We start from the raw sequence: 27251 nt of genomic DNA, 5'->3' as shown, positions 1-27251 counted from the left end.
GCAGTGTTAGTAACAGTGAAAGGGACTTGGCGTAGTCAAGGAAATTCTTGAGGAAAGTACGGATAGATGTGGAAGGTAGTAGGTGCCCATACTACTGAAAGCAGAGGATTTGTACTCGATTCAAGAAGGGCTGAGATGAAACCGAGGAACTTGTAGTGTGAGTGTGATCCCTCAGTAGAGATGTGTATGTTAATGATAGTTATGATATGTTGCAGAATGGTGACACTACGGGGTAGACCAGTTGGCGGATCAGGCGCCGGAGAGGGATCAGGCTCGGGTTCAGGGACCGAACAGCTCGAGGAGCGGATGAGGGAGTTTGTATCAGCCAAGGTTACGCGCAGTATTCTAGATTAGACTCCTGTGATCTTTGGCACGGTCAAGGAGGGCATACTGGAGATATTAGATGAGAGGTTGGGAGCCTTCCGTGCAGAGATGGTGGCTATGATAGGAGCGCGTACTTTGACATTCCGAGAGTTTAGAGCTTGTGGCGCACCAGATTACCATGGGGCTAGGGACCCCATCGCTAGCAGCAGGTGGTTGGCCGATGTTGCCAACGCCTTTCGTACGAGCCGATGTCCCGATGGGGACAAGGTCTGACTTGCCTCCTGTCTTCTGAAGGACAGAGCATGAGATTGGTGGCAGGAGGTTAGACATGTCATTGGAGATGATGTCGTGTTGGACGCGATGACATGGACTGATTTCTCGGCTAGGTTCAGGGTCGAGTTTGCACCAGTGATCGAGGTGCAGTAGCTAGCACGAGAGTTTCAGGATTTGAAGTAGACGACTGAGACTGTGGCGGAGATCACCGCCAAGTTCAGAGAGAGAGCCCTTCTCGTGCCGCAGTATGTGGAAGACGAGGAGATGAAGAAGGCTCGGTATCACGAGATGCTGAGATGTGACATCAGGCAGTTTGTGAGTAGGTCCAGCTGCAAGACACTGGAGGACATGATTGCTCATGCCAGGGAGAGAGAGATTGATTTGGAGTTAGAGAGGAAGAGGAAACCGGATGAGATACAGGTAGCCACAGGTTCAGGCAAGAGACCCAAGGGGTCAGACTCGAGATCGAGGGATTTCCAGAGCCGCAGCCGATGCAGGAAGTGTGGCATGACACACGAGGGTGCGTGCAGGAGTGGCAGTGGTGGGGATTCAGGCTGCTTCAAGTGCGGTCGGACTGGTCATTTTAGCAGAGATTGTACTGCTGCCACCACTCAGGGATCAGACCTGATATGTTTTCATTGCAGTCAGAGGGGCCACAAGAAGGCCCAATGTCCGAGTTTGTTTTCAGCAGGATAGGTGATAGCACCTGCCCCTGCGACTTTGAGGATCACCTACGGTCGGCAGGGCCGGGCAGAGGCGCCTACGGCATGGAGCAGGGGGTACCAGTTGGTTTCAGATGACATGAGAGCAGCCCCAGATGTGGCAGGTGCGTATCCTTTATCTGTTTGATAGTTTTATCTGTGATGTATTTGCTATGGTACTGCATCGATATTAGTGGTTGTACTTTGGATTCTATTTCCTACTTATGATTGAGTTATATGCCATCTGCATACCATGAGTTTAGAGTAGTAGTCCGTACTTGTACCCTTTTAGAGTAGGTTACTCAGGATGCGGTCGCTGTAGCAAGCATGAAATTGGGACTCTAGAAGTATTTCGCCAGCTTTCAAGGACGGTGACGTCATGGTATTATTTAGCTTTGGAGCACTGGCAGTGGTAAACATCAGTTTTTAGCAGAACGATTATGGAGTGGTAAGAAGGATTGGGAATCCTTTCCAGACAGTAAGCTGCAAGGAGATAGTTGAGTCAAAGTGGGGGAGAGCCCTCCAAGTATACATGATCAGAAGTAAGTAAGAAGTTGGAATGAGTTCGCAACTCTGTTGAGCAGGTTAATAGTCAGAGTGGCTGTTCGGATGAGAAACACGTGAGTTGGGAGTTTGGGAAACTTCCCAGTGTTGAGTACGTGTAATAGCGATCAATAAATGATTGGTTTGGGAAACCAGGATAATGATTTTCTCGGCATAACGTGATTTTAGCCAGGAGGTAAGACTACGGGATAGCCGTAGCATTCACCAGTAGGTAGACAGTTCGGGAAGTGTAGTGAGGCTACGGGATGACTGCAGTGATCACGTTAGTTGATAGCTGGTTTTGGAAACCAGGAGGGAGGATCGCCAGCAGGACTCGAGTGAGTCAAGATACAGATTGAGTGTAAGTCCGGCATGGGATGCTTTCAGATTAATAGTCAGTGTAGAGACGTCATGGGAGTGTGGTAAAACTGAGGGATAGCCGCAACAGTTGTTAGTAGCCAGTTAGGAGTGTGGGCGGGGGGCGGTACCTCCTAAATAGAGGAGTGTGGGCGAGGGCCCGTATCTCCTAGTTAGCAAAGTGTGGGCGAGGCCCGTATCTCCTAGTTAGTATGGTCAGGATCAGGTAGACATAGCTCGTTGAGATTCAGTATGGAGACAGGCCTGCACAGCCCTAGATAGGTGAGACCTGAGGGAGAGGCCACTTCAATATACAGTTGGGTGAGACCCGTGGGCGAGGCCCGTATATTAGTAGCAGTACATGTGAAACTAGAGGGAGAGACTGCTCTAGACCTAGTTTGGGTGAGACCCGTGGGCGAGGCCCGTGAGATTTTAGCAGCACAGGTGGAACCTGTTAGAGACTTTAGAGTCAAGATAGGGGATCGAGGATCCCAGGAATTAGAGAGCCAGGGTGGCAAGGTAGACAGAGCAGTTTTAGTTAGCCGAAGTTTCCTTCGGAAGTCGCTGAGAGCGACTGAGAGATGGAGTTGAGTTCAATAACCGGTAGGAGTCCGGTAGTCAAGTTAATGGCAGATTAGTTGGGACCGGGGTGGTCTTGGTTCGCTCGGAGAGCAGATCAGAGACAGCAGAATCTTCAGACAGGGACACCAATAAGGGGATCCGTGAGTGGAAGTAGTTAGTTGATTGAGAGGTGCTAGGCCACTAACAGCAGGATTAAATAATCTCAGAGTGAGTGATTTGACTCTGTTGCGCAGCTCTCGTTTGAGTCTAACCGTTGCAGGGATGAGTCTATTACTCGAAGGATTATCTGGTCCATTCGCTGGGAGGGGTATCCAGCATCAGGATATAGTAAGAGGAAGCATTCAGTAGGTATCAGTGAAGTGACCAACACCGGGAATGGCCGGAGATGTAGATACATCAAAGGGTATGCCCTTCACAGAGATAGGAGAAGGAGTTGATTGTGTATTGTTGCCTTGGGAAGGCCGTAGCGGCATAGAGTTAAGGGGTGAGCCCCTAAGATGTCCAACATAAGTACTCGAGGAATACCGGAAGGATTGTCAGTTGAGTAAGTTGCGGGATTAGAACGCATTCGAGGGTATTATCTGCAAGGACTAGTTTAGCCGTAATGACCGGGCGGAAGGTCAAAGGAAGTGGTCAGCAGGAGTTAGATTCATCAAGAAGTAAAGTTGAAAGCAGATTGCAGGACAGTTGGCCGTAGCGGACTTCGAGGACGAAGTCTAGTTTAAGTGGGGGAGAGTTGTAACACCCAGAATCAGAAATACCAAGAAAGAAAAGGAAAATCCTAAGTCAAAGGGGGGTCAACTCGTCGAGTCCAAGGAAGAACTCGACGACTCAGAGCGGGATCCGTGTGCTAGATTAAGTGACCGACTCGACGAGTCGGCGAGTGGACTCGACAAGTCAGGTCTGGGTTAGGAAGCCCTAATTCCAGGACTTGGCACCCTATTTAAGCATCTTATTCTCTTCCCTAGGTTTCATTTATAGCCTCTATCGTCCAGAACCCAAAACCCTAGCCACCCAACTCCATTGTTTGAGCTTTTGAGAAGATTAAGGGCCTTTAGAGCGCGTCTTGGAAGCTTGGAGAGAAAGGAGCAAGGAAGGAAGAGTAGATCCAGCCTCTATATCGACTTGGCAACTGTTAGGAGGTAAAAATTCTGAACCTTGAGCTTTCAAGTGATAGATCCCCTTTCTAGCTTGCCTTTTTGTCACAATGGGATCATTTCCAAGTAGAATCCGAGTATTAAGCCTTTGAGGATGGATTGAACAACAGATATGGACACTGTTGAGCTTTAGAAGCTCAAAGTTGTTGGCTTTATCCGGCTAAGGTCCCATTTCATGACCTAGGCCTTCATTGTAGCTTGGATTAAGTGTTCTAGCCTCATAACACCTTGCATGCACATAAAGTTAGCAACTTTACGTGAAATGCTAGCATTAGGAGCCCATATCTATGAGTTGGAAGTGTTGGAATGGACTGTAATCGACAGAATAGAGAGGTAACAAAGTGGACTCGACGAGTCCGTTCATGGAATCGGCGAGTCAGGTCGTAAACCCAAACCCTTATGTTTATGATTCGGATCAGTGAGTGGAGTTAGTAAAGGATTCAGACAGACTGGGTCCGTAATGGACATGAAGATCATAGTACTCGACGAGTTCGAGGAGGAACTCGGCGAGTCCAAGACAATCTCCTTAGTTATGAAGATGAACTCGACGAGTTGTTCATACAACTCGGCGAGTAATGGTCTAGACATTCATACGATGATGATGAACTCGACGAGTTCAGGAATGAACTCGGTGAGTAGGTTGAAGATAGTCCCGAAGTGTTAGATGAAGGAGAACTTGTCGAGTTCTCGCTAGACTCGATGAGTGGAGTCGGGGTTGTTTTGGGATTTGAGGAGCATGAACTCAGCGAGTTTGCAGAACAAGTCGACGAGTCGAGTCAACTGGAAGGTTGACTTTGACTAGGACTTTGACCTTGAGAAGGACTTTGACCATAGTTGACTTAGTTGACTTCTTGAGGACAGTTAGGCTAAGTGTTATTTTGGTATTGGTAGCTCGGGGAGCTAGAGGAGCAGCGGTTTGGAGAGTTGTCGGATAGCAGCCAAAGGGTGATCAGCAGAGTTCAGCAGTGCATGTGAGTTTCCCTTTGTGTGTATGGGTCTACAGCCACAATGCCGGCCCATGTAGTTATGAGTAGGAAAACCCCGGTGGTTAGCCCTAGGCACTATATGCTAGTATGTTATTCCGGACCAAGGTCCGATGCCGGGCGGGTGCCTGAGGAAGGTTTATGTGTTTGTTATTCCGGATCAAGATCCGATGCCGGGGTAAGCCCGAGGAAAGTTGCATGTTAGATTATACTTGTTGCCTGTGTGATACATGTATGTGCCTAGTAGGGAGGTGAGTGTGGGTGAGGTCCCGTATCTCACCAATAGCAGAGTGTGGACGGTGTTCCATATCTCATTAGCAGCAGAGCAGGGGCGAGGCCCAAGGTAGGAAGGGAGTGAGTGTGGGCTGGGACCGTATCTCACTATCAGTAAGAGCGTGGACGGGGTTCCATGACCCATCAGTAGCAGGACAGGGGCGGGGCCCGAGATAGGCGAGGCCTTAGAACAGGAATCCAGTAGTATATGTTCAGTTTATGTGTTATGCTATGATTGTATGTTAGTATATGTTAGCGGGCGGGGCCCAGAGACAGGCGGGGCCTAAGTGAGACAGATCTGTATACCGAGCGGGGTTCGATGTCAGGCGAGGCCTGATGCTGGGTGGGGCCCGATGCCGGAGCGAGTCTGATGCCGGGCTAGTCCTGATGCAGCAGGGGCGAGGCCCAATATGTGATCATGAATATGGTATGTGGTAGGTTGGGGAACTCACTAAGCTTCCTGCTTACAATTTTCAGTTTTGGTTTCAGGTACTTCCGGTAGCGGAGGGAAGAGCTCGGGGTGATCGCATGGCACACACCATAGTTAGTCAGTATGGGATGTTTTACTCTGATAAAATGAACAAGTGTTTTGAAAAGATACTCTAATTTATTATATAACCCTTTTTGTATGTTGAAATGATTTGATACTATGATCTAGTAGTGTTTTAAAAAAAGAAATTTTTGGTCACGATTTTTGGGATGTTTCAAATAGTTTAAACATTGAGAGGGATAAGCGGGTGATGCTTAGTGAGTTCAATAACAATTACAATATAACATTATCCCATATACATATCAATATGACAGAAGCAAAGAGGGACAAGGAACAAGAAAGGCAAATGAGTATCATATGACAGGCTTTCCATATCAACGAATAATCTGATTCAAAGATTTGTAATCAATGAGACATAACAATTTTAATACTTGATATACATCAATAAGACTTCAGCCCAAGTGGCGCAGAAAATACAATTTCATAATATCATTTTACTAGAATACACAGGCTTTCAGCCTTATCTTAGCATTATGCCAATGCCAAAGTGATGCTTATGTCATACACTTCATGGCCAAAGCCTACATACCTGTACCCAAGTGATGCTTATATCATACACTTCATGGTCTAAGGTATTGCTCATAATCATAATAACACGGGAAAGCACATTGAACATATAACACATAACATACAATTGTCGCTATATTGAACTCACTATGAATAACCGAAGGAATAAATGATAATTTGGGCAGCACTTCGCCTCTAAAAACGACTTTCTATGATGAAACCGGGGATTTTAGTTGAAAATCGGGCTTTACTCGGGCAGAGTTTCAACTTGAAAATATGATTTTCTCGGGAACTTCGGAGTGTCGGGACTTGCTTCGGGTATCGGGGATGATACCGGGGCTTCAGGGGGTTAAAAGTGGGCTAAAGAAGGTTTTTAGAGTGAAAGAAAATAGATTTTGTAAACACAATACGGGCAACCTCGCATCCCTTTTATAGGGTCTGAAGCAGCTTACTAGGCGGGGCGTAGTCTCGCTGTACGCGGAGCGTACGAGGCTACGTGTCCGATTCTCGGAAGAGAGGGCACGTGGCTCGGACGTGTCTGTCACGTGGCCATCATGCTAAGACCAATCGACGTGGTCAATCTGAGGCCCTTCCATGCGAACGCTAGGCATAAGCCTCTACGCGGGGCGTACCTCCTCGGATAAGTCTCGAAATTTTATTTAAAAACTTCAAAAATTCATATCTTTTGCATACGAGCTCCGTTTTTTACATTCTTTATATCCATGCATAGGTGAAATTATGCTCTACAACTTTCATTGAGACTTTGTCAGCAAATTTTGACTTTATTTTTAATATTATATTTTTTAACGGGCCGGGACAGGAAAAGTTCGTTAAAAATTCATAACTTCTTCATCTGATGTCCGTTTTCATCTGTCTTTTTACCGTTGTACTACTATTGATGAGACCTTCGATTCTCGTTTAGGTTGCGTCGGCTAAAAATCACTCGATCTTTATTTCGAGTTTTTAGCTGTCTACTGCTATTCCGAAACTTAGAAAAATCATAACTTCCTCATACGAAGTCAGATTTGGACGTTCATTTTATGAAAATTCTCGGTTTAACGAATACTACGACTTTTGTTTAGATCACTAAAGCTAAAAAGTAGTTTATCGAAAACTCACTTTTTACGTCATACGACGTCGTGCCGGTTCTGTCGCGAAACTTCAAATAGTCATAACTTCTTCGTTATAACTTGGATTTCGATGAAGTTTTCACCTAAATGCTTATAACGAGATTCTTTACAACTTTCAATAATATAATTTTACTTATTTTCAACATTATATTTTCGTTAATTTCAATAGCTGACATTGGAATCTCATAAGACTTCCAATACTTTCTGAATGATTCTAAACATAGTTTTACTTTAATTCTAGAAAAAAATATCTGCTAGAACTCAACACTCATAATCATATAATATTTCATAATATTATTTACTTTTAAAAGTTACAAAACACGATAACTAAACATGTATGTTACATCTAGTTAGTAATTTGATGAGAGAATTAGGGTTTAGTTTAAGGTAGAGAATAAGGCGATCCCTTCTTCTTGAGAAGAAGGGTTTCTTTTATACGTTTTTTCGTGGGAGCATGTCCCCGACAATACCTTTTGTCTTACCTGGGCCGACAGGACGTGCAGGCGTCCTATTGGCGGATCGTGCGCCACTAGCAGTTATCTGCTATTGGTGCAGAACTACCGGAGGGCAGCCCTATGAGTGCTACATTTGTCATTCTGGGAAGTGGTTAGTACTGTTTTGGCTTACTATAGACCAAAGTTTCTCGTTCTGAGTTGGACCTTGGCGCTAGAGTGGCGGGGTCTAAATACGAGGACGACGATCGAGGCCTAGCACTTATGTTGTATAGCGACCGCCAGGTAGGTCGTCCTTTAGATAACTGTCTCATCATCTTTAACAAATTCCTAGAGGGATATATTAACAACATGTATGGTTGCCGGTTTGGAAGGCAGCAAGCAAGTGGTGAGGGAGTAGGTGGTTGCTAGGAAGTTCGATCCTGGGGAGTGAAGTGTTGTCATGGAGCTTACCCAAGCGATGCATGAATTTATGAAGGATTTTGTGGAGACGGATTTGCTTCGTATCTCCACTTGGGCGAGCTAGACCTAGCACGCCTCCGCCAATTGTGCAGCGATCCTGATGCTGAGGAGATTCCACCAGAACATGATCCTTCCAATGTTGGGACCTCCTCCGATTTGCTAGGTAAATGATCCTTCCCTCATCCTAGTATGTTCATGTTTGAAACAACATTTGAATCTTCTTGGTGCTCAAGAAATAATGTCTCAAAACCAATAATTTAATCGTCATTTGGCCCTGTGTGACCCTTTTTCAGTCTAGGGGATGTCTGGCAGACAATTTGCTTTTACTCATCGTTTTATGCTATGATTGTTTTTGTTTTAAAATTCATTTTCTTCTAATCCCAGGTGGTTCGTGTTGGCCACCAGGGTATGTATGCCCTCTCATTTCCTCATTGCGACAATTCTTCCCAAGATTCATGTTGGCACTGGGGGTCGGCTGAGGACAACTATCGTTTGATATGTAAGGATTTGAGACTCAAAAGGTCTTTTTGTTTGGTGAGCGAAGGTTTGTATGGATTGATATCTCATCCATTTTACTATATATGTCCAAAATGTGACTCTAGTACTCATATTTGTTTAAGGTCTCTTGGACCTATCCCCAGAGCTCGCGCTAGGAGCCCAGGACTAGCCCTATATTTGGGTCTTAGGCCTTTGTTTCTAGGTCAAGGATCTTTGGTTGGTTTGCTTTGTTAGGGTGTCATTCTTAGCTAAAGTATACTAATTACCCTTTTGGGACTTTGTTCTAAGTCCTGGGTCGTGGAGGGTTGCACTATGGTCCTAGTCATCTAAGCCAAGCCGAGATTGTCACCTTAAGGCATTTAGGACTTAGGTATTCTTTATTACAATGGAAAGGTTATGAGCCTTTGAAGCCTTTATTCATGTCATGTTTGAATTTTGTGGGCCTTTGGGCTGAATTGACATGTTAAGGGAAAAGTTATGAGCCTTTAAAGCCTATGGTTGCATTCTCACAATGGTTTCACTCAAATGATGTGGATGATCAATCCTTGTTATCATTTGGTAAACATTCACAACCTCTTGTTTAAATGATATCAAGCTTGCATGGTAAAAAAACATTCTAATAGTTTTTCTTTTTGATAGTCAACATTCGTTACTTCTTGGGCCGACTGTTGGGGTGTGATTATCCATTTAGAGTTTGATCACATTTACCTCACCTTGGGTTTGTCTTATCTGGACCTTCCTCCTTGCTGTAGGGGTAGCAGTGCAAACTATGTGCACTTCAGGTCCAGGGAATGGTTCCTTCGTCTTATGATTTCGGGACGTGGACTTTGCCTTGGTGTGTACCTGAGGTTTTTGTCGCATGTTCCCAGGTGGCATTCAACTTACTTCGAAGTTATGCATGGCTAGGCCTGCTCTTCTCCGATGCCCACTCTCATGCTTTGGAGTTTTCTATTTACATGCGTCAATTTCTGCAGTTTTTAGTGTGTGCCTTTTGGGTGACTTGACGGAGTCTGGATGCCTCATGCCTCTTGACGGGTATATTCAAGTTTTGGCGCTTCTTCGTCTTGCTGGCGCTTTCACCAAAGTTTGATACTCATACAGTGGTATGTTCATAATCTTGATCGACAATACTGCCTACGCGCTATGTGTCAGACTGAAGAGTGCTTTTCCAACACTGGGTCTCGAGGCTGTGTGATACAGCTGAGACATTATCAGTAACTCTCTGACCTAGGCTCTTCCCGGTCCCATCAGATGCTTGGTTTCAGCCCTCTTAATGAGGTGGTCTATGATGACCAAAGAGAACCTGGGTCTACCCATTTTGATGAGGAGCAGGTCCATGGTCTTTCTGCCCTATTGATTGGGGGACCAACGATCGTCTGCTGGGGCCATGGCATGCTCATCTTGAGAGGGAAAGAGAGCCTGGTATCCTAAGCATTCTTCCGGGAGTTTGGTTGTAACTTTTTATACATTGGGCCGTCATGTTCATGGACGAAGCATCCTTCTGAAGTTGATCCACGAGCCTACACGCGCTTTTGTTTTTCCTGTACGATTCTTTTCTGGGGACAAATGTCCTTCTCTGCCCAGCTGCACTTTCCATATTGCGAATCATGCAGCCTTAGGGATGGTCTTCCTGGCCTCTGGAGGATTTGTCTGGGATGGTCCCATGTAAGAGGTAGTCAAAGAAAGGTTTGAGCCGGTCGGGGGTCTTCTCGACATTTTTAATTTGTTGTTTGTTGATGTTTCTTCCCATGAGGGCTTTACCCGACGACTTCTCGGCCTGGACGTCGAAAGATGCTGAGACAAACCTGCTAGTGGCGTTGGTACTTGCGATTTCCTCTCAGGGGGTCTGGATGACTTTGGAATTCCTGTACGGGTGTATTAGCTCCTGCCCTATGTCTCTGTGTCTCTGGCCCTTTTGGTATTTGACCTTAGGAATGGCATTGGCCTGGCTGGCGGTGATTGGAGAGTCACTGAGGGTTGTAGGACATCTCGCTTCAGCTTCCTGTGCTTGGCAAAGGCCAGTTCTAGTTCCTTCTTTGTTTGTTGTATTGCCCAATGTGAGGGGTTCTTGAATCCTATTCTAACTTGGGGTAATTTTTCCATGGCCATCCAAGGATTGGACTTCCTCTTGCTTGAAGATGGATTTGCATGAACTGGGCATCATCTGTGTTTTTTTTTTGGGATCTGAGAAGTTCTTTTGGTATCGCAAAGCAGCACTATTTTGCTCAGGTCAGGGTAGATAATACATTTCAGTTGGATCTTGTCATGCTTTCTTGCCACCATTCAGTTTGCGAGACAGCTAGGGGATGTTGATTCTCGGGGGTGCTCATACCTGCTGACCTTATGGCTTCAGGATTTATTGTCTTGATCTTCTCACCTACTTGCCCCCCCCCCTTCCTTTTTCGTTCTTCGATTGGGTTCATATTGGCTCTGAGGCAGTGAGGGTCTGATAGAAATGGTGTACACGCGGGCTGATGGCAACAATAGTGGTTGATCCAATGCTCGTGCTAAACTTCACGGTGCCATGGATCGTCGATGGTATGACCCACAGCTGGAAGAGCACCGTTCGCCCGAGCAGGATGTTGTGCTCTGTCGGGAAGCCTACTACTGAGAACTTTATCGTGTGTGACCATGTCTCTCCCGCCATGACTAGTTATAGTAAGGGGGAGATGTATGGTACCTAGTGGCCATAAGATGTTCCCTGTAAACCCTATGAGTGGACCATCGATCGAAGGTGTTAAGCCTTCCTTCCAAGAGGTTGGAAATTGTTGGAAACAGTACTCGTAAAGGATGTCACTGCCACTACCGTTGTCTATGTAGACGCAATTAATTTGTATTTGCTGTATGCAGGTAGTTATCATGAGCAAATCCCTGGGGTTCCATCCCGACATCCTTGGGTCTTCTGACGAAATATTAATATTGAGGATGTTTTTAGGCAATACCTCAATGGCATATACCTCAGCCCGATGGCTTCGGGGCTCGTCTTTGCCAAACAAATGGAATCTACAGGATGGGTGCCGCAGATGCCGATTGTGTTATTCATGGCTCCCTTCATGGCGTTCTCGGTGGTTGGGGCTAGAGTGAGAGTTTTCTTTTTCTTACTTGATGTACGCGTTTGCAATGGCCTTTAGGTTGGCTTCCTTCCTTTCCTCACCTTCAATTTGTCTGAGGTATTTTTCGACTCTGTATTTGAGCTCGTCTCTCGACTGCGGTACCGTTCCTTGCATCTTCTTTGACAAAGGGCTAGGGAGTAGACCTTGGCCGAAGGCGCCAGTTACAAGGAACTCTTCATGGCCTAGGACGTTGAGCGTTGTTAGAGTGAATATATCAAAATACGCTCGTATTGACTCTCCTTCTTTTTGCTTGCATGCCATTATTGAGTTTGCAACTCCCTTATACTTCCTTAGTTGCAAGAAATTGTTGAGAAAAAGGTACCTTAACTGCTCGAAACTCGAGACGTTGCCCGGTCACAGTGCCTTGAATCATTTTCCGGTGTTTCCTGATCACGTAACAGGGAAATACGTTTACATGATTCGCTTGTCCATCCTCAGCAATGTAATCGTCCACTCATAGGTATCGATATGCTCGTCGGGCTCGGTTGTACCGTCATACTTGGGGATGTTTGGTATCATCGCCGAGTGGGGGATCTCATACTGCAAGAGCTCCTAGCAAAAAGCAGAGTTGGTGCTTCTTACCGAGTTTTCCATGCATGGATATTGAAAACCACCGTACATCATAAATTATTGATCATAGTACGAGTTCCCATATGCTTGGTTGTACAACGCTGCTTGCGAGATGTATGGTTGCTATTGGGAGCTCGATTGTGTGGCTTGATGTAGTTGTGAGCCTGATTTCGGTTGCTGGAGCGTGTTCAGATTCGACCCCTGAGGTTGTTGAGCATAGGGATTGAACTATTGCGCCGACAACAAGTGAGGGTTGGGTTCTTGCGACGGTGATGTTTGGGGGATGGATCCCTGCAACTGCTAGAAATAGGGATTGAACATTAGAGGTTGTTGAGCGAAAAAGTGGAATGTGCGACATTCCTGCTACTGGAGATAATTGATAGCTTGACATTGGGTATTGTGCAGAGGACAATATGGTTCCTGGGGACCAAGTTTTCGTCCTCGTCTGTTGCGACATCGATTGCGGTTGAGAAACCACCGTTTGCGATTGCAGAATTGATAGTTGTGGTTGTTGGGTCGGTGGTTGCGACTATTGAGTCGATGTCGATTGAGGTGCTACAGTCGTTGTTGTAACTGGGTGCTCTGTTGTGACGGTTGACAGTCGCCATAAGGCGGCGATTGTTGCCGTTGTGGTTCCTGTTAGTGGACCTGATGTTTGTGATGTTGGCGTGTGGCTTTAGATTTAACTGTCTAACACAGATGGTTGTGTGTCGTCGAGCGACGACACTGATTTGAGTGGACTCATTTCTCCTCCATTGAACGTTGTAGGTTCCTTTCCCGTCATTGCCGACATCTAGAGCCGTACCAAGGTTGTGTAACTCTGAGTACATGCCCGGATGGCGCCAAATGTTGTGATATGTTATTCGAGCTTAACGTCAACCAGAATAGCTTCACCTAGGTTACGCCTGGGAATCACAGAACCGATGTCATTCGACGCCCGGGAGGTGGTCCCGGAACGAAGCTCTGATGGTCTAATTAGTGGTTGTATGAGAGAATTAGGTTTAAGTATGAGGTAGAGAATGAGTCGGTCCCTTCTTCTATAGAAGAAGGATTCATTTTATACCTATTCTCCTTTATGCATGGTACCGACATGATCTTTTGTCCCGTTTGGGCCGACAGGATGTGGAGGGTTCCTATTGGCAGATCATACACCACTAGCATTTATCTACTATTGGTGCAGAACTAACAGAGGACAGCCCCATAGGCGATACACTTTTCGCTTTGGGGAGTGGCCAATACTATTTTGGCTTATTTTAGACCGGAGTTTATTTTCTTGAATTGGACCTTGGTGCTGGAGCGTCAAGGTCTGAGTACAAGGTCGTGATGGCGACCGTTAGCTAGGTCGTCCTTTAAATAACCGTTATGTTATCTTTGACGTATTCATAGGAGGATACGTTAATCGTAAGGGAAAATGAGTGAGGTTTGTGAATGGTCTCCATACAACAAAAGGACCACTTGACTATGTCTACTTGGATTTTTGGGGACCGACTCGAGTTGCTTCGAAAGGTGGAGCTATTTATATGCTCACTATTAGTGATGATTTCTCCAGGAAGGTGTGATCTTTCTTCTTAAAACATAAGGGAGACATCTTTTCTACCTTCAAAAATTGGAAAATGCAAGTTGAGAAGAAAACAAGATTAGTGATAGACTATCTTCGCACGGATAATGGACATGAGTTTTGCTCAGAAAAGTTTAACGCCTATTGCTAAAAGGAACGCATCACTCGATATCGCATGATAGTCCACATGCCTCAACAAAATGGTGTAGCCGAAAGGCTTAATCAAACCATTATGGAGAAGGTCAGGTGTATGCTTTCTAATTCCAAATTGCCAAATTCCTTTTAGGTGGAGGCTGCATCTATTGCTTGCTATGTTATAAACCGATCACTGTCAAGAACAATTAAGAAGAAAACTCCATTTGAGTTATGGTTCGGGATACCTACCGATTATACAGATTTAAAACCCTTTAGATGTCCTTCTTATGCACTAGTTGACAATGGGAAGTTAGAACCGGGAGCAATCAAATGTGTTTTTCTTAGGTACAATCCGGGTGTAAAAGGGTACAAGTTGTGGAGCTTAGGTATGAAGAAATTGATTATCGCAAGAGATGTTACTTTTGATGAGTCCGTTATGATTCAACCAGTTGTCGACTCTTCTAAAAGTACATATGCATCATCCATAGCAAGTAAAGAGAAAACTCAAATGGAGGTGGAGCTTCCTACTTCAACTTCCACTTCTATTAATTCAACTAAAAATCAAGAGTCTTCCTCGTCTTATGAGCCCGTTGTTGCTGAAGATTCAACATCTTCACCACCACGAGCTACTACTCCATGCATTGCAAGAGATAGACCGAGAAAAGAGATTGTACCTCTAAAGAGGTATGTTAAAACTAATCTTGTTGCTTATGTGTTTATTGTTGATGATGAAACTAAGTTTGGAATAGAGCTTGTGAAATATGATGAGGCTGTTAAGTCTAAATGTAACGACCCGAAAAATAATTCCGTTAATGTCGTTAGCTTTCCGTTACTCGAATATAATTTGTTGTAAAGCTATTTTGATTCTAAGAGTATCAAAATGGAATAAATTAAATAATGAAAAAAGATGTTATTTATTATCTAATTAAATTAATTAATATTTAAAGGGTATGTAATTTAATTAAATGATTTTGGAAAAAAAAAATGAGGTATTCATATAATTCTTTAGAATGTATAAAAGTTGTAAAGGGGTGAAAATGTCACGAAAAGAAACTTTGAAGGTCAAGGAAACTAGGGTTGGAGTAAGATGGGTACAAGCTGAAATATGGGGGACCAAGAGGCAAAATTCAGCCATAACTCCCAAGAAGTATGCGATCGACTGGGAATTTAGGAAAAATTATCAATATGTCCCTGTTTTGAAAAAAAATCTAGAAAACTCATCAGGAGTTGGATTAGGATCCGTAAAATCTCAAAAGTTTTAATTTTGAGTCTTTTTTGTCCATGATTTTTTCCAATACCTGATGTTGTCTCTAACCAAGGTGAAATCATCATTTTCACCGACTGGTCAGCGAGTAGCTGGATTGATATCCCATTTTGTAAAATCCATATAAAATTGTAGAAAAATCGTTTAGACCTGTGCAAGTACTCCCTGAAAAGCTAAAACTCTAAACTACTGTAATATAAAAAAAATATCGTATATTTTGCAGGCCTTGGTGGTGTTAAAATGGCCTTGAACAGGTGGTTGTTACGGGTCAAAATTTGGAACTTTGGTCTAAACGTTCATCTATATGTTTAGGCATTCTACTCTCAACGTTTTTGTGTCATCTCTTTGATATTTTCATAAAGTACCCAATTGATGTCTTAATACTATCATTCAAGTTTTTTTGTGTAAAATTGAGTGACTTAAATCTTTTACCTAAAGTCTTAAAGCAAATGGTGATTTTTGGTGAATGTTGGAATTCTGCACAACTTTGCCCTATCTTGCAAGAGATGTATCTACTAATATGGGAAGAATTGGCTGATTCTCCAATCCAATGAATTTATAGGAAAGAAAGTCTAGTTTTCAGAAAGTCCAGAATCAGCTCAATCGGACTTACGAATTATGTTTTATGCCTAAAACACCGAATATGTGTCGGGCTGTGAAGTTATAAAAATTAGTATAAAGTTGTATTTTTGAAACATGTACTTTATTTTTTTTAATTGCTTGTTATGTGTAGCATTTAGGTGGGGCCTTAAGAACTTCAAATACGTTCAAGAATTAGAATAGAAGGAGGGTTTCATCAAGGCTAAAGGTGAGTTCATGGCTTTAACTCACTAAGGTTGCATGAATGAAATGTGCAATTTGTAGATGGTGATTTGATTCACTTTAGGATGACCATGTCATTACTTGTGCTTGATGATGATATGATATTTGTGATGCTAAAGTACTTTTTGTGCTAATGCCATGTTATGACCTAATTGCTATGTTGCTTACACTTTGATGAACTTGATGTATTTGACATGCTAGTTTAAGTTGCTTGAAAGAATGATGTATGAATGTGATTTCATGTGCTGGTTATAAACATAATTCATGTTTTAATACACACTTATATGAAATGAATTACATGCTTTACTTAATGTATAAATGACATTGCGGGGTTATGCGTAGAGGGTTTGTGTAGTTCATGATCTTTGTCTAAAACCTTATCAGGATCATTGAGGGTGCATCCTAGGATGAAAGAGTACCTATATGAAGAGTTATAACCACAAAGGTTGTTAGTTGCCGGTCTTTCTAGATGAGCGTGTGACACATGGTTTGCGGGCACTTTAGTGTTCATGAGCTGGAGTATGTTGGTCCCTCGTTTACGGCCATCACAAACATCATGTGAGATTCGGGGGTGTTACGGTAGAATTGCCATCATTTGTACCGATTCCTGAATGACACCATAGGGTACTTGTACTTTTCAAAGTCGGAGTAGCGAAAGTGGAGTCACGGGGTTGGTGTTTCGGGTGGAAGTTATGAGCCACTTAGAGTATTCGGTTGGCCGTGCACACAAGTAGTGAACGTGGTGTTTCTCTTGTGTTAGGTAGCACTAAGGGACACTTTTCTATCAATCGGTTGGATAGATACAATAAGAGGTTGAATAAATAACGAAAGGTTGGTTGCATATTAAAAGGTTGAATATATAATAAAAGGTTGGTTGTATATTAAAAGGTTGAATATGTAACAAAAGGTTGGTTGTTAGTAAAAGGTTGTATAAGTAAAGGTTGACTATATATGAAATGTAATTGTTTACATGATATGCAGTTGTTTATATGATATTTTGTTGATAATATATGTTATGTGGTAGAATTGCAGTTGAACATATATGCATGTATGTGGTGGAATATGTGACTGGTTAACTATATTACGCGGTTGTTTGCTATCTGTTATTTGTCTATCATTTTTATGCTTCATCATAAAATGAATGATTGACCCATTTAGGGTTTGTATGTTTATATGCAACTTTATGAACTCACTCAGCAGGGGATGACACTTGTATCTTTTCTCTTTTGTACCTTATGATTGGTGCAGGCATCTTAGGAGTTTGGCCTTGGTGAGAGGGGATACTTATGAGTAGTATATTTATATTATTGATACCACTTTTGGACACATTTTTTATTATTTACTTTAAAAGTACTTTTCTTACATTTTAAATGGTTTGGAATTATGTTTGAATTTTGAGGTAACGTTGTGGTTTGAAAATGTTTTAAATTAAAAACTAGTCTTCCGCTAACGTATTCTGTTAAAGATTGTTTTAAAAGGAAATTAAAAGTTTGTGGTAAAAATCACGATGTTACACTAAAGACTCAAGTGATTAGATGATTGCAATGCAACGTGAGATGGAGTCCTTGCAAATAAATGGTATGCAACGCCAGTGTTCCAAGTATTTTTCATTTTTGCATTTATTCCTTAAAATGATTGCAAAATTGGTCCCTACGTTGGGTGTACGAGATGGGTACGCTGGGCGTAGGTCCTTAAAGATGGTCGCAGAATCCCTCGCGTACATTGGGCGCACGTGTGTGTATGCATACTCAGAGGGAAACCCTAATTTTTAGGGTTTGGACCATATTTAAAGAACTTTATGGCCTTAAACCCTTTCTTACCTCCAGCCTCCATCTCTCTTAGCCTCCATCTCGAAACCCTAATTCTTGAGTGTGAGTTTTGAAGCTTTAGAGTGACATTTTGGTGTTCCTGGTGGTGAAGGAAGACCTTTGGAGTTGTGGTGTTGCTCTCAAGCTTTTGGATCCATATTATTCTCATCTTTGTGCATCTTCTGGAGGTATAAAGTTCATACCATGGAGCTTCCTTCGCTAGATCTTGTTTAAGCTTAGATTTATGTTATTTTGTCCCAAAACCTTGATATTTTTTAGTATGGAATACTCTAGAGCTTTTAAGTTGTCCTCTCAGATGTTTTAGGGTGTATAGGGTCATAAAAATGCAAGTTGGTCCTTGGTTTTCATCCATGCAAGAGTTATGGAAGTTTAGATGATAATATAAGTTATGGTTTTGGTTTTGAGCTTCCTTTTTCCATGCAAAGGCATAAAGGTTGCAACTTTATGGCTTTAGACGTTTATTAGGCTTAGATCTAAAGATTGGGCGTTAAGTCTTAAAGCATTAAGACATAAATGAAAGTTTGGGCTTCAGGACATTACGCAGGACATACTCTTGCGTACGCTGAATGTAATGGGTTGAGGCCCCGTAAACCCCCTTGCGAGATCATGTTGTACGTTGGGCATATGGTGGGAACGACGTGCATACTCCCAGAAAAACACGTTGGGATGTTTTTGGGCCTTGGTCCATTAGGAGTTTTGGGCTTTCATTAGTTGGGTTATGTATAGGAAGGGCAAAATGGTATTTTGCGCTTAATATGATAAAGGATGGTTTTGGACCATTGATTATGGGTTAAAACCCTAATTTTAATTAGGACTGTCTTTGGGTTTTGTTTAGTGGGAGGAGCCATATTAATAGCAGCTCGAGTATGTGATTCAGTTACCTTCAGTTAGATGTGAGTCTTCTTACCACACTAGTGGGTTGAAGGCACCAAGGCCAACCCACTGATTTGTATGTGTAGGATATATGCCATTATGTGACTATTGTTTATGTGATTGTATGATATATGCATGGAGCCAAAATGGGCTCGGAGTCATTGTGGACTCGGGGTTGATACGGACCCGGGGGTTGATTCGGACCCGACACAACTAATTGCTGTTATATAGGGTTGATACGGACTCGGGGGTTGTTACGGACCTAACATAACCACATGCTGTTATATTTATGTGTTTGGTGTATGTGGTATTTTGGGGAAGCTCACTAAGCTTTGTGCTTATAGAGTTATAGATATGTTTTTGATTTCAGGTACTTCCGGTACAAAAGGGAAGGGCCCGGCATGATGACACAATATCCTCCCCCTCATGATTCCACATTTTGTGATCTCTGTTACTCTGATATTTTGTGATAGTTGTAATAATGAATTGAAAAATGAAATTTTTACTTATAGATTTTTGGTCGTTACATGGTTCTTGGGATTTAGTTCCTATTCCTAAAGGCAAAAGACCAGTTAAACGCAAGTAGGTCTACAAACCCAGGGGAACCTTTAACCCAAATGAGAAACCAAGGTACAAAGCTCGGTTAGTAGCGAAAGGCTAGATACAGATTCCTGGTATCGATTACACTAACATTTATTCCCCAGTTGTCAAACATACTTCTATCTGTGTTTTGTCGAGATTGGTTGCTTCTAATGATTATGAATTAGAGCAACTTGATGTTATTACAACTTTCTTCAATGATGTGCTTGATGAATAGATTTTTATACACCAACCTGAGGGTTTTGTAGTTCCTGGCAAGGAGGATTACGTGTCTAAATTGAATAAATCTCTTTATGGCCTCAAGCAATCTCTTAAACAATGCTATAAAAGGCTTGATTTATTCATGATCAGTCACGAATTCAAGAGGTGTGCCCATGATAGCTGTGTTTATTACAAAAAAATGTGATGATGGTTTGATGATCTACTTACTCTTATACGTGGATGACATGTTGATCGCATAGAAAGATATGAAGGAGATTCAAAAATTAAAAGACCGGTTGAAAGCTGACTTTGAAATGAAGGACTTAGGAGTTGCCAAAAAGATTTTAGATATGAAAATTATTCGTGACAAGAAGTATAGGGCCTTGCATCTTTTTTCAGAAAAATTACATTGAGAAAGTCCTAAGGCGCTTCAATATGCATGAAGCAAAACCTGTCAACACACATTTTGCAGCTCATTTCAAGTTATCATCTCGTTTGAGTCATATTATTGAGACTGATATGGCTTACATGACACGTGTTCTATACTCTAGTGTTGTCAGATCTTTAATGTATGCTATGATTTGCACACGCTTTGATTTGGCTTATGTTGTTAACATGATTAATAGATACATGGCAAACCTAGGGAAAGAACATTAGAAAGTAGTGCAATAGATATTTTGTTATTTGCGGGGTACGTCTTCTATGTGTCTACATTTTGGTAAGTCTACTACTGGGTGCTTGGATATGTTAATTCAAATCATGCTAAGGATCTAGATAAATGAATATTTATTGCAGGGTATGTGTTTACTTTCAACGGTTATGCTGTTAGTTAGAAAGCTCAGTTCCAGTCTGTATTTGCTTTGTCATCTACTAAGGTAGAGTATATGGCAATTACAAAAGCAGTGAATGAAATATCAAGGTTGAGGGGTTTATTCAGTGAACTCGATGATAGATTGAAGGTTACCACGATATTCTGTGACAATCAAAGTGCCATCTTCTCGAGTAAAGATCAAATGTTTCATGACCGAACAAAGCGCATTGATTTCATTTTGTGTGGGATATCATTGAAAAGGGTGATTGTGTCGTGGAGAAGATTCATACCCATTATAATCCCCCAAATATGTCACTAAAAGTCTTCCTACAGCCAAGCTCAAACTATGTTTGGACTTGATGGGTGTTTCTGATCGCAATTGATCCTGAATGGCTCGTTGGTGGAAGAAGTATTTTTCTTCAGAATCAATTTTTATCTAAATGGTGATTACAAGTTCTTATGGAGTTTTGGAGTTTGATGAGTTGTTGGTGTTTAATGTTCTTAGATGTTTGTTGAGGGCAAGTTGTAGTTTTCATTGTCTATTTTGAAGTTAAGGTGGAGATTGTGGAAATATGCCTTCAAAAATTGACAAGTTCTGCTTAGTTCAAGGTATATATTGTCTTTCCAGCCATCCATGTCTAAAATGAGTGTTTAGGTTTAATAAGGGCATCATATTTAAAATGAGTGTTTCAGGTCTAAAAAGGACTTGTTCTTGAAATGTATTTGCTCCATTCTTGAAGAGCCAAATCTACCAAATTGGCAAAACTTTGAGAGAGAGAGAGAGAGAGAGAGAGAGAGAGAGAGAGAGAGAGAGAGAGAGAGAGAGAGAGATTTAAAGACTTATTCTTCTTCCCCCCTTTTAGGATCGACATTTTCTAAGGTTTGAACCCTTTATCACCAAATCATTATAGTTCATTGTAATATCTTTGATCAAGCTACGTAAACACTGCAATATCTCAGTGGATTGGTTCTCGCATTCCTCTGTCCGTGATTTTTTTCCGATTTGGATTTTCCACGTAAATCTTTGTGTCTCTCAGATTTATTGCTCTACTTAGCATTTTTCATTGCTTGTGGTTGATTATGGTTTGATATATTAGTCCTATTCCGCTTGAACTAATATGTTATTGTGATTCAGATTTCTGGGTTGTTTGATGCATTAAGACTTTTTCGGTTTTAGTGCATCTTTATCCTCTTTGTTTACTACATTAAGAACCAAAACTATTATGAAAAAAAACCCACTTTTATATTTTTATATATAGTTAGTATATACCCTAAAAATCCAAACCGGTTAAAAGTCATCCGGATCGGTTTCTTAAACCGGTTTGTGTACCTCAGGGCTCAGGCTGGAACTGTTTTAAAGAATAACAACATGGGCTGAGCCCTGTTCGATTTTCTTGATGATGTAAGAAAAGAGTAAACTCAAGAGGGGTTTTCTCAAATCGGGCCAATCTGTAAATCAAATTCAAGCTAAAATATCACGAGTAGCGACTCTCATTTGCTTCTAACTTCTTAGCATACACGCTTGCCGCTCGAAATTCAGTTCTTCTTCTTCTTCCTATTTGGCGTCTCCAGAAAGAATGGACAATCATCAAGTATGAACCCTAGTCTTTTACTCTTTGCTATTTATCATCGGTGCTTTGGAAATTTTATGTTTCGTTCGATTACAATTAGTTACATGATTATCCCCACTAGGTCTATACCCATGCTATACATTAAACCAAGTGTTTTCATATGTTCGAATTACAGAAAAGATGTTTCTGCTCCTTTTTTTGGTTAATGTGTCTATTACATTTGGCTGAACTCTTGTGTTTAGAATCGAAAACTACTGTTGATGATTGTTATTCATGATAATCCACAGGCTGATGATGAACATGAATTAGTTATGGAGCTCTCTGAAAAAGATTCGCTCTTGGAAAAAAAGAAGGTTAGGATTCTCAATTTCTCATAGTCGTATATGTTTCTCCACTCTTTTATGCACTATGTTGATTATTATCTTGCTAAATGGTTTCTTAATCTCATTCTTCTCGACAGAAATTATTAGAAATCAACCATTTTGACCCTAATGGAAAAGTAAAAATCAAGAGCATTTGTAGCATCGAGTTAGTGAATTCTGTTTTGGAAGAGATGCTTCAGAGAGCTCGAATCATAAATGCAGATGAGGTCAATAATATCACATTACTTTATCTTTCATCAATAATAAAAACACACTCTAGATTTCACAACCAATATGCTAAAATCATGAGTTATTGTTTATTAGGTTGACCTTTACTTTGGAGGGATTGATGCTTTTGGATTTTGTAGTCCAAGAAATGAATTGGAATCTCTTCATACAATCTTATCACTTGTTGACAAGTCAAAGTCAACAAGTGAACAAATAAGACCAAAAGTCTTCCAAGATCTTATGAATGCAACTTTAAACAAGATTCATGAATTTAGTAACAACATTATAGAGGACACTAAGATTCTTTCCAAATGGAATTTACACAAGGAGAAATGTTTAATACAATGGGGTGAAAGCAATGGTGTTAAATCCAAACTTGATATTGCTTGTAAGTGTAATTTTATTGTTTTTCTTTTTAATAGAAAAATAGATAGTGATTTATTAATCATGTAAACTATAGTTTATATATGTGAGTTTCTTTTTTACTTAATGTAGAAAGAATGACTTGATAGAGAAAGTTTCCAATTAAGTCCTAATTTTTTACAAATTTGTATTTTTCTTTTGTATCCCAAATTATATAATCATTTTCTGAAAAAAAAAAAAAAAAAAATATTGAAAATAGTTGTTGAAGGAGCTGGAAGGGGAGGTATAGCAAGAGAAGATCTTGAAGTTGGAGATATTGCTTTGGAAATTCCTTTGTCTGCAATAATTTCAGAGGACCTACTTCATGAAACCACTATGGTTTGTTTTGTTTACTAGAATTTAAATTTTTTAATATTTATAATTTAATATTTGTTCCATTTTAAATCCTTAAGTTCACAAATATATATGGTAACTATTTGATTTATCTTTAGGGTTTTATGCAGAAAAGTCCCATTATTTTGGGAAATTTTTTATAAAGTCCTAAAAAAAAATTTTGAACAAAAAAGTCCCGATTATTTAATATTTTGCCCAAATTAACGAAAAAGTCCTTATTTTTATTTTAACAGGAAATGACAGATTATCATGTAAAATTAAATAATTGGGATTTTTTTGTTCAATTATTTTTAAGGATTTTATCAAAAAATTTTCCCAAAATAATGAGACTTTTCTACATAAAACCCTTATCTTTATAACAATACTACAAGAAATGGAAAAAATCAAACCCTTTTATGCAACTTTTGACATAGAAAAATTATGAATTTTCCATTTTTTATTGATGTGAAAATTTAATAACTGGTTGGAATTTAACTATTTATATTACTTATGTAAATTACAGTTTCCAGTATTAGAAAAAGTAGATGGTATTTCCTATGAGACAATGTTGTTATTGTGGAGTATGAAGGAGAAATATGACACCAATTCAAAATTCAAGATTTATTTTGATGCTCTTCCAGAAGCATTTAATACAGGTAGTAAAGATAAATAATAAATCATGTTTAAAAAAAAGGTTAATTACATAAAAGACCCAATAGATTTGTTTATTTCCGGATTAAACCTCAATTTATTTACTAAAAACCCCTTACATTTTTTCATTTTTTCCGATTTGACCCTTTTAGCAGATTCACCGGTCATCTCCCAGTTTTACACAAAGATGTAAGGGCTTTTTTTTGAAAAAAATAAAGTCGAGGTTTAATCCGAAAAAATGGAATAATGTAAGGGCCAAATCGGAAAAATGGAATAATGTAAGTTTATTTTAGAAAAAAAGTTGAGGTTTAAGCCGAAAAAAACTCAATCTTTTTTTTTGTAAATAACCCTTTAAAGTTATTTGATAAATGACAACACACTTGGGGAAATGAAATCAAAAAACAAAAAAAAAAGGTTGTAAATTTGTTAAAGATTTGTATTAAAGTGAAAAAGAAAAACTTCTTATATGTATAGAATCACAGGGTTAAGCTTTGGAATGGAGGCAATCATGGCTTTAGATGGAACATTGTTGCTAGAAGAAATAATTCAAGCAAAAGAGGTCATCGATTTTTTTATTTTTTTCTTTAAATATAAAATATTGTTTACTCATAATAGTAACTCTATAGTTTTAGATGTAACTATATTAGGTGTAAATTTGTTATTTCTTTAAAAGGAATCTTGATTTTGTTTTTGTTTGCTTCACATTTGCAGCATTTGAGATCTCAATACAACGACTTAATTCCATCATTATGCAACAATTATCCAAATATCTTTCCTTCAAATCTTTACACATGGGAAAAATTCTTATGGGCTTGTGAGTTATGGTATTCAAATAGCATGAAAGTGATGTTTAAAGATGGGAATCTAAGAACATGTTTGATTCCCATTGCAGGGTTTCTCAATCATTCGGTTTGTCATTTGTTAATCCAATATCCTCTTCTTTATTAAATGCAAAAAATATCAATGTACTTTGGTCAACAATTGTAATCATTTTTCAGATAACCCCACATATAATGAACTATGGAAGAGTGGACCCCACATCAAACTCTTTAAAATTTCCTCTTTCAAGACCATGTAACAATGGAGAACAATGCTATCTTAGTTATGGGAACTTGTCTAGTTCTCATTTAATTACTTTTTATGGTTTTTTACCAAAAGGATACATTGACAACCCCTATGATGTCATTCCACTTGGTAATATTTTTTTTATCTTGACATCATTTATCAAGAAAAGAAAAAGGGTATTATTGTCAATTTGTCATGTCGTGATTACAGATATTGATCTTGATAACATAGAAGATGTGAATCCGATGTGTAATTGGTCTACTCATATGGTGAGGGGGACATGGCTTTCAAAGAAGAATGGAATCTTCAATTACGGGCTTCCAATTCCATTGTTGGAACATCTCCGTGAAGCTCGTATGTTGATGTTGGAATCAAATATTGAGGTAAATAATATTAATATTTCTTCTTTGGGATTTTGACATTAAAGTCTTTAAGTTTGTCAAATTTTGTCTGTTTTGTCCTTGTGATGATTTTTTGTTTGTTAATGTCTAGTTTTTTACATTTTTGCCCTTGTTATCTGTAATAGCAGGTTTATAGGTTACCATTAAATCAAAGTTTGCAAAAAAAGAAAAAACCCTTACCCTAAGTATACCTTTTTTTTTTTTTTTTTTTTTTTTTTCTAAAAAACGTATGTATATGATGTTTAATTTAACTTTTTTTTTCGTGTATAAATACATTTTTTCTGTATGAATACGTATAATATGAAAAAAAAGTTAAATACTTAGGGTAAAAACGCAAAAGATTTGTAAACTTAAAGGTTTTTTTTTTTTGAAAATTTGATTTGGTAACCTAGAAACGTGCAATTATAGGTAACAAGAGAAAAAATGAAAAAAACTAGACATTAACGAAGAAAAAATCGTCATAGGGACAAAAACCGACAATATTTTACAAACTTAAGGACTTTCATGTCAAAAGCCCTTCTTCTTTTATTGTGTTGGTTTTGTATATTGGTGTAAAATGTTGGATTTATTTAGTTATTTTTATGCGAGTTATATGTGTGTGTGTACTATTTATAGGTACAAGAAAAGTTGGAATTGGAATTGGAAATTCTCGAAGACCTTCAATCTACATTTGATGCCATGATGGAAAACTTGGGTGAGACCGAACCATTGGGAAGGTACACAAATGCTTCCTCCGTCTGTTAGACATGAAATGACAGAACAGTACAGGTTGTACTGTGTTTGACATGCATTAGACTGAGACTGATGTTAATGAGACAAAAACTGTAAATTTATGTCCCGTTCAAGAAAGGTGGGACATGGACGGGCTCTTGATCTCTTGCAGTACAACCTGTTTTGTCTTATCTGTCCTGCATGACATAACAAATTATGGAGTTACATTTTTGTAATATTACGCTTTGGTTATTTATTAATTTTCTCTTTTTTTATTTGAATAGAGAAAACTGTGATTGGGATGTGAAGCTTGCATTGGATTTCAAAGAATTACAAAAACGGATCATTTCATCGATTGTAAGTTCATGTTATAATGGTAAAAAGTTAGTAGAACAAGAGTTGCACAACTGCAAATGTGTATAACTTTTTATCCAAATTAGTTTCATAATCATTTTTGGTTTTTATTTTGTTTAGTTTTTATTTTATGTATCAATTAGTGACGCTCTTAGTAAACGAGTTTCAATTATTTAATGTTAGTTTTTAATTTTAAAGTTTGTGTATGAATAATAGTGTAACGATTATTTAGTGTTAATTTCGAAGTGTGTAGTGTGTACATATTTTTTGAGGTTAATACTTAATAACGTTCTATCTTGAGAAATGGGTTTCATAAGATTTATCGGTTTTTATGCTTTGGTTTTGACATTTGTAATGCTGATTTTTTGGGTTGTTTAATTACATTTTTTCCAATTAATGAAAGTCATATTTTTGAAAGAGTTTTTTACTCCTACCATTTTTGGTTTAACAGGTATTAAAGTTAATATGATTTCTCATTTACATATATGATATTTATGTATTTTATGAAATAAAATTTTGCTTCCTAAAAATGTCTTATCATTTTTCTATTTAACAAATTATATACATACCATGTAGGTAAATAAGTAGTAAGTTCAAAATTTTTG

General features: G+C 39.7%; 1 protein-coding gene across 2 annotated transcripts; it reads left to right on the top strand.

The window, feature by feature from the left end:
• The first annotated feature begins 21949 nt into the window (after nucleotides 1-21949).
• On the top strand, nucleotides 21950-26843 carry LOC145111375 (SET domain-containing protein). 2 transcript variants are annotated; one of them, XM_079047658.1, is made up of 13 exons: nucleotides 21950-22160; nucleotides 22427-22492; nucleotides 22600-22728; nucleotides 22826-23117; nucleotides 23352-23470; nucleotides 23988-24120; nucleotides 24598-24674; nucleotides 24827-24929; nucleotides 25008-25024; nucleotides 25114-25309; nucleotides 25391-25563; nucleotides 26197-26297; nucleotides 26577-26843. In XM_079047658.1, the coding sequence occupies exons 1-13, from the start codon at nucleotides 22146-22148 to the stop codon at nucleotides 26713-26715; spliced, it is 1560 nt and encodes a 519-aa protein (XP_078903784.1). In that variant the 5' UTR covers nucleotides 21950-22145; the 3' UTR covers nucleotides 26716-26843. The 2 variants fall into 2 exon arrangements, with proteins under 2 accessions (XP_078903784.1, XP_078903782.1); XM_079047656.1 differs by having other exon boundaries at nucleotides 24827-25024.
• The last annotated feature ends 408 nt before the right edge of the window (nucleotides 26844-27251 follow it).

This window comes from Lactuca virosa, chromosome 5 (genome assembly GCF_052849685.1).
Source record: "Lactuca virosa cultivar CGN04683 chromosome 5, Lactuca_virosa_CGN04683_v6, whole genome shotgun sequence".
NCBI lineage: Eukaryota > Viridiplantae > Streptophyta > Magnoliopsida > Asterales > Asteraceae > Lactuca > Lactuca virosa.
This window is presented reverse-complemented; position numbering and strand designations above follow the sequence as displayed.